At 49.4% G+C, this 13,767-nt stretch overlaps 5 protein-coding genes across 5 annotated transcripts; 3 read left to right on the top strand and 2 right to left on the bottom strand.

The window, feature by feature from the left end:
• Nucleotides 1-1,560: 1,560 nt before the first annotated feature.
• BDV37DRAFT_274019 (uncharacterized protein) lies at nt 1,561-2,320 on the top strand (the record flags this gene model as incomplete). The annotated part of the gene is made up of 4 exons (XM_032085155.1): nt 1,561-1,789; nt 1,852-1,978; nt 2,031-2,158; nt 2,220-2,320. 4 exons carry the CDS (start codon nt 1,561-1,563, stop codon nt 2,318-2,320), a joined length of 585 nt encoding a protein of 194 aa, XP_031938334.1.
• Nucleotides 2,321-4,020: 1,700 nt separating this feature from the next.
• BDV37DRAFT_296570 (beta-glucosidase) lies at nt 4,021-6,703 on the top strand (the record flags this gene model as incomplete). The annotated part of the gene is made up of 2 exons (XM_032090145.1): nt 4,021-4,159; nt 4,225-6,703. The coding sequence occupies 2 exons, from the start codon at nt 4,021-4,023 to the stop codon at nt 6,507-6,509; spliced, it is 2,424 nt and encodes an 807-aa protein (XP_031938333.1). The 3' UTR covers nt 6,510-6,703.
• Nucleotides 6,704-7,257: 554 nt separating this feature from the next.
• Nucleotides 7,258-7,727, top strand: BDV37DRAFT_286113 (uncharacterized protein; the record flags this gene model as incomplete). Its single annotated transcript, XM_032087865.1, has 3 exons — nt 7,258-7,401; nt 7,456-7,590; nt 7,641-7,727. The coding sequence occupies 3 exons, from the start codon at nt 7,258-7,260 to the stop codon at nt 7,725-7,727; spliced, it is 366 nt and encodes a 121-aa protein (XP_031938332.1).
• A 529-nt stretch (nt 7,728-8,256) lies between these two features.
• On the bottom strand, nt 8,257-9,699 carry BDV37DRAFT_296568 (uncharacterized protein; the record flags this gene model as incomplete). Its single annotated transcript, XM_032090144.1, has 4 exons — nt 8,257-8,531; nt 8,906-9,297; nt 9,375-9,542; nt 9,643-9,699. The coding sequence occupies 4 exons, from the start codon at nt 9,697-9,699 to the stop codon at nt 8,276-8,278; spliced, it is 873 nt and encodes a 290-aa protein (XP_031938331.1). The 3' UTR covers nt 8,257-8,275.
• Nucleotides 9,700-11,807: 2,108 nt separating this feature from the next.
• On the bottom strand, nt 11,808-12,905 carry BDV37DRAFT_286111 (pectin lyase fold/virulence factor; the record flags this gene model as incomplete). The annotated part of the gene is made up of 3 exons (XM_032087864.1): nt 11,808-12,232; nt 12,282-12,394; nt 12,463-12,905. The coding sequence occupies 3 exons, from the start codon at nt 12,903-12,905 to the stop codon at nt 11,808-11,810; spliced, it is 981 nt and encodes a 326-aa protein (XP_031938330.1).
• Between the last annotated feature and the right edge of the window lie 862 nt (nt 12,906-13,767).

Raw genomic sequence — 13,767 nt, 5'->3', positions numbered from 1 at the left:
ATGTAGCGATGGCACTGATATTAGTACTGTGTTTGTGTGTCTCGCTACGGTAGAAATTTGAAGCCCGGCTTTCATCTTTGAAGAACAGTCCGTAGCTGGTGGATGGTACTCCAGGTACAGAGGCCGTGCCCTACCCTGTTGTTTCACTAAATAACTCAAAGAGATTGCAATAACAACACGCCATGATTCCACAAGTTACCAGGCCAGGTTTAGACTCGCTTGGAAAATCTCAGAATCTAGTTCATTTCCTTGACAATATCTCAGCCAGTCTTTCACATGCTGCTCCCATTGACGAATGACTCTCGACGCAGATATTGCTCTTTTTCAATCTCGATCGTAAGTATATACAGATCCCTGCTGTGGCCAGCCCGCGTAGCCTTGTGATGACGCCGACATGGCGTTAAACAGGCTAGCTTGAGACGACACTATTCGATTTGGTCCAACTACAGGGCTGGACCAGGTCGACTTGTCTGTCTTCTTCTCATGCGACCGTGTCCAATTCGGTAGCATCCCGAGAACAGGCTTTTACGGTTGCACGTATTCACAAAGAGGGTCTACTTCCCGCTCGGCGTGGCTAGAAGCGGCTGCTCAACAAGGCGAGACGTCTCTGAAACAAGAGGTCGATAGCGGCCCGTGTCAATGAAACTCGCCGGTATCTGGCGCAGTCCTACAAAGCCCTGTCGGTGCTTGACATCAAGATAACCCTAGAACGGCGTGCATATTGCATGATGTCGAGACGGCGCCGGAATGTACGAACCCGTCAACTTCCACTAATAGCGGTGGTAGATTGATACTTACACGCCAGGCACGTGGGGTACTGCTTTAAATAGCCGGGAGTTGCCGACTTCTAGAACATGACGGCTGACGAGATCCACCAAAAACTGCCGCATGCCGTGTCTCGGGGGTCGAATGGTTACATGCCGACGTCAGGTAAGCACTGGAACATACAAGGGCCATGGAGATATGTCCGTGTTCAATCAAGTCGAAGACCGTCAGTCCTTATCGGTCATGGTGACGAATACAAACCCTGAATCTATGATTACTTGGACCTCGGTCCTCGTCAGCTGGGCCATAGGAAGTGGATGTAACTCCTCTAAGGTGAACCGTGAGCCTCTATGTATCTCTGTTCAGCGAGGAGATAAACTTTGGATCGACGACTAGTACGATTTGGTAACGGACTGTTGCTCCGGATTGAACCCTGGAGGCGTGGCGTGAAGCTGTCTGGGGTTGCTCCGCAGAGCTAATTCGGAACGAGACGCTAGGCGCATCTCGTATATGCCAAGGACACCTCTGCTCTTGCACTTGGATTCGGCAATGAAAGTGCGTCATACCGTTGGCTGAGTGTGAAGATCTCTTCCAGTTTTAGAACGGAAGTGTTGGGAACTGCCTGATCGGGGTCAACGACAGACCCTGACAGGAGTATAGAGCACAGAAACTAGCTATCCGCATCTTCAGTATAAATCGATGGCTTTCTTTGGCATGTTTCTCAATTTCCAGTTCGCAATTCCATCGAAGAACCTCCAACAACAGTCTTTTGCTCATTCTCCTTTATCAGCCACCATGAAGTTCCAAGCTTTCGTCGCAGTCACTCTTGCCCTTCTTCAAACTGGTCTCTCGTCGGCCTTGCCTCAGGGCGCCAGTGTGGCTGCGCGTGATGACAAGCGAGGCTCTGAGCAGGTCGCTGGCCTCGGATCTCGCAAGCAACAGGTCACCGGTGCCGGGGGCAGTACCATGGACCTGGCAATTGCCATGCTTGAGACGAAGAATATGGGCACCGACTATCCATATGGTATGAGTTGTTCCATGATAGCAGACATGATGGAATCGGCTAACGCGATCATGCGTATATAGGTGACGGCAAGTCTGGAGATGCCACGAACTTTGGAATCTTCAAGCAGAATTGGTACATGCTCCGCCACTCAGCATCCGAGTTTCTGGGGCAGAGTGTTGGTGATGTCAGCAACGGCGCAATTCTAAAGTACGTCAGCATGGCTTACTTGCTTAATTATTAAATACTGATACCCCTACAGCAGCGATCTGGGTAAGGATATCCAGGCCCGCCACGATGGAGAGGCAAAGTTCGGTTTTGATGTCTGGTTCGCTGGCCATCGCAATGGGGAATCTGGTGTCCAGAACCCTAACACAGACGACATCAAGCGTGCGTATTCTCATGCTGCGCCTTTCGTTGCAATGTATTAATCGATGCTAAATAACGATAGGGTACCGCGATGCCGTTCAATGGATCAAATCACAAATTGAAAGCGACAAGAAATATGAGTCGGACGACACTCGCTTCTGGGTTGATGTCACTGCCATCTAAGGACCGGGATGGCCCAGGGAGTGGTATTCTGTAGGGTTGGGTAGGCTTTGAATGTATTTGGTACAGTGCCTAGGTAGCTCAGTAACAGGAGAATTCAACATCTCCTACTGAATGTACTTCATTTGCTTCTGACCACCTAGCTGAAAAGAATTGCTTAGTACAATCATACACAACGCCTACAGTACCAATGATTTCTATATGGACACCGGAAAAAAAGAAGGAAGAAGTATAGTAGATACAACAAGGCGAACAAAGATCCTAGGGTATTGAATCAATCAGAGCCTCGTGACAGAACAAGAATACTGGAGGATTTAGAGATTGAAAGTACAAGCATGCCCGGATCCTTGCTGATAGAGGCCGTTGTAACATAATAACGTAACACTCGAGGAGAAGAATAAACATGACGTAAGGTTAAAGACAGGAGGAGGATCTACAGGGACATTTTAACGAAAGGCCAGGGCCATCTAGGAGCCGAAACCCGATTCCATCGCCGACCCGCAGTCACAACCTCCGATGGGGATACCGTATGTCTCTCCGAGATACGGAGTATAAGGAGCATATCTAGAGAAAACAACCCCATGAGCGGACGGCTGGTAGCACAAAAACGGGGAAACGCAAGTAACATAGGAAGGTTGAAAGTCAGAACCACAGAAAGGTCAGCAGCTTGGGTATCCCTACTCCCGCCTCTGGATCTGGGTATGGGTTGACAGAAATGCAGCAATTCAAGCGCCGAGTCTGGCCCGAGCCAAGACTTCATGTAGTACTTGATGGTGTCAACGGTGGACTAGCTCCTAGCAATACGCTGCCAAGTGGGATTTGGTACCTCGTCTAAATAACCACGTCGAGGGTCAAAAGCCAGTCGAAGGATGAGCTATACTTGAACAACAAATTAGAACCCGTGTAGATCTTATCTAGGCTCCACTTCCTCAACATTGTAACTGGTTCAGATAAATGTCGAACAGTGAAATGTCGGCCAGCTTACCACATCGTATGCTGCGATGCCGAAGTCTACTGCCGGACTGACGGACACGGAATCCTTGCGCCGATCTCTTCAGTTTATCATGGTTCCCCAGACCATTCTCTATTCCATGGGTCATGGCTTCATCCCCGGACTGTTTCCGAAACCGTGGGAGCAGTCTTGGCTACCAGATAGGGTCAAGTCCAAATCAGGCTGTGGGCCAATTACACTAGATATAGCCAGTTAGAAAGGTTGTAGTCATACAAACCACTGTCCAGCCTGTCGTTTCTTTTACCGGGGTTCAGCCGAAGCGTGGTTCTGAGGCCGTTTAAACGACAATGTGGGGAGAGGAATGTGGGGTCCCCGCAGCCTTGAAGGAAACCGAACCCGAAGCAATTTCCGCTACTCCACATATTATGCGAGAAATTCTTCAACTGGCGCTAGGGATTGGTTGGTTGGTTGGTTTAGTACCCTAGAAGAATCCATGCTGAAGGCCGGCCGACCATGACAGATACGAAGCCGACATCGCGGGGAATAGGTGATTGAGACCGAGTCTGGGGGAGTTCCGAGGTCTGGCATGATGGGATCATGGGTCTGGCCTGCGTGCGTGTGTCTTGGAGGACTATAAAAGCATGAGTGGCACGCAATATTGCACTCCTTGAATCTGAGAAAGTAGCACGCACCTGATTTCCTAGTTCCTTCTTCTCTTCTTTGTCGGCTTCCCTGCGTGGGCGTCTCGAAGATGAAGCTGTCAGTGGCCCTTTCTACAATTGTTGCGCTGCAGCCAGCAGCAGCCGCTGCTGTGCAGAATCGTGCGTCCGATGTGGCCGAGCTGGAGCGCTACTGGGCGTATGGGCATTCAGAGCCCGTCTATCCAACCCGTAAGCAGCCATTGTTCAAGCCCCAGCCGGAGACGCCGCTTAGATAACTAATACCATACTCATAGCTGAGATCCAGGGTTTGGGGGATTGGGAAGAGGCCTTCACCAAAGCCCGGTCACTCGTCGCACAGATGTCTAACAAGGAGAAGAATAACATCACATACGGCTATTCCTCTACAACTAACGGTTGCTCTGGGACTAGTGGAGGCGTCCCGCGATTGGGGTTCCCTGGGATCTGCCTCCAGGATGCCGGAAATGGTGTGAGAGGTACAGATATGGTCAACTCTTACGCATCAGGAGTTCATGTGGGAGCCTCATGGAACCGCGACCTTACCTACAGCCGCGCCCAATATATGGGCGCCGAGTTCAAGCGAAAGGGAGTCAACGTTGCACTTGGTCCAGTCGCTGGACCTATAGGCCGCATAGCGCGAGGCGGTCGCAACTGGGAAGGCTTTAGCAATGATCCCTATCTGTCCGGGGCCTTGACTGGCGATACCGTTCGCGGTATGCAAGAATCTGTGATTTCCTGCGTGAAGCATCTCATTGGAAATGAACAGGAAGCGCATCGCTCGACGCCATCAATGCTGAAGAACAGTCGAAACCAATCACTCTCCACCAACATAGACGATAAAACCATGCATGAGCTCTATCTGTGGCCCTTCCAGGATGCAGTCAAGGCCGGCGCCGGTTCTGTCATGTGCAGTTACAATCGGATCAACAATAGCTACGGTTGCCAGAATAGCAAGACTATGAATGGCCTGCTCAAAGGCGAACTGGGCTTCCAAGGATTTGTCGTCACCGATTGGGGTGCTCAGCATACTGGGATTGCCAGTGCAGAGGCCGGGTTAGATATGGTAATGCCTACATCTTCGTACTGGGAGAATGGCACCCTTGCCCTGGCTGTCAAAAACGAGTCTCTGTCTTCCACACGTCTTGACGATATGGCCACCCGCATTGTCGCTACTTGGTATAAATATGCGGAGATTGCCAACCCCGGTCATGGCCTACCATACAGCCTTCTCGCTCCCCACAATCTTACCGACGCCCGCGATCCAAAGTCTAAGTCCACTATCTTCCAAGGCGCAGTAGAAGGACACGTCTTGGTCAAGAATACAAACAATGCCCTCCCTCTTAAGAAACCTCAGTTCCTCTCACTCTTTGGATATGACGCCGTCGCTCCTGCTCATAACACAATGGATGATCTTGATTGGAACATGTGGTCTATGGGCTATGATAATACCCTAACATATCCTAATGGCTCAGCCGTGGACCCAATGATGCTTAAGTATATCTTTCTCTCGAGTACAGACCCCAGGGCCTATGGCCCCGGTGTTGCGCTCAACGGTACGACGATTACTGGCGGTGGCTCGGGTGCCAGCACCGCATCTTATATTGACGCACCCTTTAATGCGTTCCAGCGCCAAGCATATGACGATGATACCTTCCTCGCCTGGGACTTTGCATCTCAGAACCCCCTGGTGAACCCGGCCAGTGACGCCTGTGTGGTGTTTATCAACGAGCAGTCCTCAGAGGGATGGGATCGACCGTATTTGGCGGATCCCTACTCTGACAAGTTGGTACAGAACGTTGCTGCACAATGTAGCAACACCATGGTCGTCATCCATAATGCTGGTGTTCGTCTTGTTGACCGCTGGATTGACAATGACAACATCACGGCCGTCATCTACGCTCATCTTCCCGGACAGGATAGCGGCAGAGCCCTCGTGGAGGTCATGTACGGCAAACAATCCCCATCTGGCCGTCTGCCTTACACTGTGGCCAAGCAAGAGTCCGACTACGGCAGTCTCCTCAGCCCGACCATTCAATCCGGTACCGACGATATTTACTACCCCCAGGATAACTTCACCGAGGGTGTCTACATTGACTACAAGGCATTCGCAGCTGCCAATATCACCCCTCGGTACGAGTTCGGATATGGATTGACTTACTCCACTTTCTCCTACTCTGACCTGAAGGTTTCCACATCGTCAGACGTGAGCACTAGCTACCTAGCTCCAGGTACTGCTGTGGCAGAGGGCGGTCTTGCTTCCCTGTGGGATATCATCGCTACTGTAACTTGCACTGTATCGAATACCGGGTCTGTGGCGGCGGCAGAAGTAGCCCAGCTCTATGTTGGCATCCCGGGTGGCCCAGCCAAGGTCCTGCGAGGATTCGAGAAGAAGCTCATTGAGCCTGGAGCACAGGTGCAGGTGACATTCAACCTTACTCGTCGCGACCTCAGCACCTGGGATACGGAGAAGCAGAATTGGGGGCTACAGGCAGGGCCCTACGCTCTCTATGTTGGAAAGAGTGTGCTAGACATCCAGTTGACCGAATCATTGAGCCTATAGCCTGATGCGGCTCGAGATTCAATGCTCAATAGCAGCAATCAGATACTCCAACGAGACTATGTCATAATATGATTAAATAGAAATTTAGACAAGGCTTCATCTGTTTCAACATTGACCGTATACTTGGGTAGGCAGAACGTAGTGTTCCACAGTGAGCGTCCATACTATAATATTAGAAAGCATTAATGGATGAGTCGTTATGTGTCTCTAAACGAATTACCGCACGACGGAAGGACAGTTTCACGATTCATGGCCGGCATACGTGCCGTGTCGCGGTCCCGTTCCACAGCTCTGACTCTATGAACATTGCACCGGCGCGCATTTGATGGTGGGCCTTAATCCACTCCAGTTGCGCTATGGCTTCATGGGCGTTCGGCTTCAAGTTTTCCCAGCAACCTTATTCAAACTTTATGCAGCCCGTGGAGGTCTGGATTGATCTTTGCCCTGGGAAGCGGACTCAAGAGCCCAACGCCCGAAGCTGCAGAACGGGCCGTCAGCATCTAACCCAGAAATCGCTCATAGTTCAACAGGAAGAGAACATCATAGTCCTACAGTACCTCGACCAATTCGCGAACCACAAAACAAAGGGGGAAGAGGGAGAGTTCAAAGTCTGTGCTGGCGGGCACAGTCAAACAAAGTATCAAGACTGGGAAATGAGACACGATTCTCACCTTTGAAATATTAACATTTATAAGGCTCTCAATCAGGACACTGTCGACAAGCTGGCTCGCTGGCAACTCATCTCAACATGAAGATAACGACTTTCACTCTCTTGATCTTTACTATCCTCTCTGTCAGTCATGCCGGACCACCCCCAGCCGGAGGTGGCGCTAAGCCTTCCTTACCACCACTCGCCGATGCAGTAAAACAAGAAGTTGAAGCTTATGACGGTGTTCGTCAACCGATGCTCGTGCTAAATAGAAGCCGCATGACTGACTGCATACAGGAATGCTTGGTGACGGATCATAAAACCTCGACACACGGGATCTGCGTTGCTCGGGATAGAAGCCCACCGGCCAGTCAGGTCAACTCTAAGCAAAGTAAAATCGATCTTCGATGGGGATGTGACCCTGCGTGGCCGGTAAGAGACGTGCTATCATAGCCTGGTTGTTGGCTTACTGATTCCTGCAGTGCCGAGAAAACGAGAATCCTTGCAAGATTCGCAAATATATCAATCACTCCAACGACAACACAATTTGGAATGCGAGGTGCTATTAAAAGGGCTCATAGGAAAGGTTGGCAAGATTTATCAGGATTCAAGTGGGCTTGGCAATGCTGGGCAGGCTAGTCGGTGGCACCTCGAACCAGAGCCTGAATCCTTGACGGTTTCCGATGGATTTGAGGGCCGATAATCCGTAATCACGCTGTATATAACAGACAGTTGGATACAGAGTTCGTCGTATTGCTGCGTACTCGATGTTGGGACGAAAGCCTATCTTACAACGGAAAATGTGTACATGCGATATGTATCATTGTCATCCTCGATCTTAGAAGTCCTCTGTCTCTTGATGTACCGATGGACTCCGCATTGGAAGATAGAGAATCCCATCAGGCTTGGAGGTAGACACACATCAGGATCGCTACTGGGATCAGCGGGCTGAGACATGACAGGGTAGGCTACTTGGAGTAAAGGAATGTTTTTATTTCTATGTATTATTTTATTAGATATAAGTATATCCTCCAGGCGTAGAATGCTAGTTCGCGCTCTGATCTACCTTAGGCTCTAATTGACCATACACTCAATGCACAGAAGGGTCGGATGATATTCAGGCCTCCTCTTCTCTAACCCGGAAGGTTTTGTGCACATTGACACTGTTTGGGGGCAGCCAAGGGTCCGGCACAGGGTACAGAACCTCTTGACTGCTATTATCATCAGCGTGAAGACGGTCCGGCGATGATACTGCAGTCACAACGAAGGTAGAGGTATCGTCCGAGGGTATATCTGGACGCCAATATCTGGGGTCGCGAGAGGCGGCAGTCTTGGAGGTATTCCCGGTGAGGCTTGATAGGGGATACTTCCCCCTACGTTCGTTCGTTTTGTAAGAAGCGCTTCCATCCAGGAACCAACGGAATAGAGGGCGCAGTGTAATGAGACTGCCGGCGATGATAGCGAGGCCGGTCTCCATCACCGACCAAATCGCAATTTGGTAGGTTGAATCTAACAAAAGCTATAAGCTTTTATCCCAAGATAAAAAACGCACGAAAGAGGGCATCCCATATCGGAACTGTAGCATACGTGCTCTGGGGGTTCGTTGCAACTTACAAAGAAAGTCAGTGTCTTTATAGTTTTGTAAGAAGGGGAGTCGAATCACAACAGCGACGCTGGCACTAAAAAAAATAATATTAGCACAGACGTATCACACGGGAGCAGTGTAGGTGCGAAAGTAGAGACGAACATGGCGCCCATGCTTAGAATCCCACCCAAAGCGGCCTTTGTCCTCCCGTTCATCTGCAGGTTCCAGATCAAAAAGACGGGGAATATTCCCAAGGTAAAGTCGCAGAATATGGTAATGGCGCTATAAAGGTATGCGATGGCGAGGAGGATATCGGTTGATAAGCACGTCCCAGAATTGAGTGGATTAGTCCGTTCCCAGAAGTAAGAGACTGGGTTGCAGTCAAAGAGCAGGACAAGCCAGAACATCAGACCGATCGCAATAACGACTGCAATCACTATCCAAAGGATAATCAAGTGTACCTTGCGTACTGTCAAACGAATAAGGGCCAAGGCGATTGAAACCTTGGCAACTGCCGATGACCAGATGTAGAGCATTTGACCTAACCACCACCACTGATGCAGGCGCGGCACTCTTAGCATTGTTCTCAATCCGGCTTCTTGCAGGGCGCATGGGTTTGCATCTATCATACCAGCATGGCAGTTTGCAGCATATCCAGGCTTGTAAAGTCCTTGATCCGATGGCCAACACCATTGTGGGTTCCAATAATACAACAGATATCCAAGAATGTAAACAGTGCCTGCTCTCCGTCAGCATAATCCGTGGTTCTCGTACGCGGTTTATGGTAGACCGACCACCGCTGCTACCATCAATGTATCATCCCATCCGAAGGCTCGCACAATATAAGATCGAACAAAGACGCGCAGTAGGACAGCCACGATCGAGAGGCACATCATGACTACACAGACAGTGAAGATCGCGCGACTTCGCCCTACTAGGGGCATTGAGGTATCCATTTCGATGAGGGCATGCCACCCTATCAAGGGCTTGGTTCGACGTTCAACGAGAGTGGGCGCTTCACCTGCGTCTGTTAGGGACTCAATTTCCAATGACCAGTTGCCTCTCCTGGAGATTATATTCGTCTCTTTCGATTGGGGATGATGAAATACCTATGACAAAATTGGCACGACAACGCTGGGGGCTCCCTCATGACTTGACGCGGCATACCATGTTTTCTAGATATAAACCATAGCGGAAGGACAAAAGGAAAGACAACGAGCGTGGAACAGAAAGAATGAAGTTAGTAAGAAGGAAGCGAACAAATCAAAAGATAAGAATTTAGACATCTTGTTAAAATACCGGAGGGCGATCTTCTAGTATTTGCCGACAGGTTCAGGAACTGGATCTCGCTTATCGGACCCAAGTGGAGATTCACCACGAGGCCTTGATCCGCGGTTCCCTCGGCCTACGCGAGTCATTAGGGCCTCCAGCCATACCTCCTAACTATATCGGGCACACAGGCCATGGTTCATTTCGCTTACCTGCAGCAGGGTGAAGCCGGGGCCTGCCGTTTTACCTTGTTGGGCTATTTCCAAGAATGACTTCCCAGGAAGAACAGCAGATTGAACATTATCTACTGAATAACTCTGGGGCTCTTCTTCGTGCAATCTTAATAGTGATAGAGCCGCACATATCATCCTAACATCATCAGAAGCCAACGCTATCAAGTCATATGTACTCCGTAGAAAGTATGAAGTATCTGGGACGCATGAGTTCTTGTTGAGCAAGAATATTGAAAGCCTTTCCATCTCAAACCAGCCCGGAAATCCATAAACCAGAGCACAAAAGGGGTTGAGCTCAGGCACCCCAATCCTCTGCGTTCGTTTCGCAAATGCCGAGCTGAATCGTGGGCAGTCAAGTGGATCTCGACCGCACGAGCCTTTCCTCGGTTAGTGTCCCTTCAGAGGAATTTGGAGGGGGTTATTGGATCGAAAGGCTTCATATCCCCACTTGAAGTTTCTTGCAGTTCCCCCATCTGCCGCGGTTTAGCTACCATTTTCGCGTCTACTCCGTACTGTCGGTTCGCCACTTCTGGCCCTTATGAGGCTCGTGGTTACCGATTCTCTAAGTCAGGATTCGGGCGTATTCTGTTCAGAGGTTAGGGGTTTTTTTGTTTCTTTTTTTTTTTTTTTTTTTTTTTTTTTTTTTTTAAAGAAAAATTTTCTTTTTTTGTTTTTTTCTCGTAAATATAATTTAATGTTACTTTTTTATTTTCTTTGTCATTTTTTTATTCGTTTTTTTTTTTTTTTTTTTTTTTCCCTGGGTTTCCACGATATGTGATGTACAAATGTGTCGAGGAGGAATCCATAGGAATATCCACATCGGTACTCTGTACCTACACTTGGTGAACCTGGAGGCAAAAGAAGTCCAGGTAGTCGTCTCTCAACATTACTAATGGCCTCCTCGGTCTTGATACGCAGTACTGTGTACTCCGTAGATCGCAAGGGCCGTGTACTGTACTGTGTAAGTGAAGTCCCCATCGACTCAATAGGGATTGGTGCTTCTGGCGTCGATCTTCCCCAACACGTTCTCCATGGCTGCAGAAATTTCCAGAGTGTCGTGAAATACGGACGGCCCACATGCAAGCTTTGTTCCTTCTGGTGCTTGCGGAAGTTTCCTGAGATGCTCAAGTTGCTCGCCAAGGCTTGTCATTTCATATAATAGATACAAGAGATTTCAAGTACCCATTGTTGGTTTTGGGGGTTACATAGACTTTCAGGGCTTTCACCACATTTTGAAGTATTAAGAAGAGTGCATATACAGCACTCACACAGCCATAGAGCTCCATGATGCACGGAGTCGTGTGGAAGCAAGACTAGAAGGTGAGAAGTGGATTTCGTGAATTTCGATCTAAGAATAAGCCGGCGGACCCGGAACAAGTGATTCTCCGTGGTCGATCAACAGAATGTTTTGTTTCCTCGCCTCGTCATTCCATTTCATAGCTACACAAGACACGGCTTGGAAGTCCGAAAATCGCCCAAGAGCTGTGGATCCTCAGAAGTAAGCTACTAATGTAAACCTCCCTTGGCTTTTCTGTGAGCCGTGTTTCTGACCCTGCGGCCTTCTAGAATCGCGCATCAACCCAATTAACAGCGTCATTACCCAAAACACTCTCTCGCGTGACGGCCGCAGCGATGGGCGACAAGAACTCTCGCTTCGATGTGTTCGAACCCGCTCCGGTGTTTTTGAATTCGTAAAACAGTGGAGTCGCGCCCTTGGCCATGGGACTCCATCCCTTTGGCGCAACAACGTCACTCATATCCGAATTTTGATAGATAACCCGTGCCAGAGGCCGCCACGGCCTTCCCAGGAAAACCTTCTCCCTCAGGTCCACGCCGCCAGCTCCGGCAACGGTACAGTGATCAAAGGCGAGCCAAGAATCGTCGGCCTTCTCACGTCCGCTGGCAGTGATATAACCAGGGGCAGTGGAGCGGATATCACATTGGTTGAACCAAGCCGATCCACCTCCGAAGATGTAATCAACCGACCCTGGGTTTGTTGTTAAAAAGGCCTCACACCGAAAGGGTATACAACTTACCCTGGATCAAGCACTTGGAGAAAAATTGAGTTCCCGTCTTAGTGAAGACGGTATCTTGGTAACCACGGAATTGACAGCCATAAAAGCCCAGGTGGTTTGCATCTGCAGATAGTCTACCACGCGTTGGTCTCGTCAGGGGCCTTTGGGCATTTTTGAATCAGCATAGTAAGGATGCACTTACGCAAGCGCCTGTTTGCCTGGTCCATAGCCGTTCACCACGTTGATATTGTACATTTTGAAGTCATTAGATCTCACTCGCAGTGTAGCGCTATCATCCAGGGTACCAGCATCGTCGGATGAAATAGTATGGGTAATTGTGACACGATTTCCCTTGTATGTTGAGGTGTCTGAAGTCTCACCATACAGAGTTAAGGCGCCCTTGTAGTCAATGACAACTTGCTCTTTGTACGTTCCCTGAGCGATGTAAATACAGGCAGGTGAGGATGAAGATCCGAGGGCGCTCAGCGCAGCTCCCACGGTATGATGCTGCCCAGCGGCACCAACAGTGAGACAGCCCGGTGGAGGGCCGTTGCGGACAGTGTTCACGCTGGAGACCTCTGGAACTGGAGCCGCATAAGCGGTGCCGGCCACCAGGCCGAGGAGACTGAACAAGAGATGGTGCATTGTTAAGCTCAATCGTGTTGGATCGTGGAGTTGTGGTGCACGCGAGTTTGTTCTTCTGGAGAGAGCTGGAATAGGAGCAAGCCGTCCATATTTATAATGGCTGACCCTACCTAGTCGTTACTAGATATAGGCAGAGTGAATTGGATAGCATCATGTCTTGAGGGCTCACAATGTGGACTTGCCTGAATCAGAGGCTTGGCTAGCGCTTGCATTTCCGAGGTTCTACTCGTATCAACAAGAGAAGCCCTAGCTAATAATCAAATTTACCCCCATGACAGCTGCAACTAGACTCATTAGACTCCACACTCTTGCAGTTCCGTGGCATCTTCCCCTGCTAATCGCCCGGCCAAGGTCCCGAGATATTGTATTCTTCCTATTGCCAAGCGTCGAGCTCTGTCTTGGCTATAGTTCAGTGAGTTATATAGCAGGCAAATATATTGCCAAGAAACATCCTTCGAAGAACAGATCGCCTGATCTCCTCCGAGCCGAGGGCAAAATGTGTTCTCCGGTGGGCTTTGGTGCTCAATGCTGATTGCGAGATAGACGTATGAAAAGTCCGATAGATTTGGACTAAAACAATACCTTATCACTGACTCGGGTCAATATGACAGGGCAAGATATGGTTAGCGAAGAAGGCTAGTATCAATGCAATCCTTCTCCTGTACTCTGTCCTGGCACCTTTATATATTCATGCCATTTCAATTTTATCCTATTTTCCATCTGCGTGCTTCCAGCTGAAAAGCATGCGTCGCAGCACGCTTGTCTCCCATCTTCTTCTGGATATTTGGACCAGAACAAAAAGGAACAGAATATGCACCTATATTTTGTTGAAGTGGGCCGTAATCCGCCTATAAATTAAACA

The sequence above is a fragment of the Aspergillus pseudonomiae genome (assembly GCF_009193645.1).
Source record: "Aspergillus pseudonomiae strain CBS 119388 unplaced genomic scaffold BDV37scaffold_70, whole genome shotgun sequence".
NCBI lineage: Eukaryota > Fungi > Ascomycota > Eurotiomycetes > Eurotiales > Aspergillaceae > Aspergillus > Aspergillus pseudonomiae.
The sequence above is the reverse complement of the archived record's forward strand: the minus strand, read 5'-3'. Positions and strand labels throughout refer to the sequence as shown.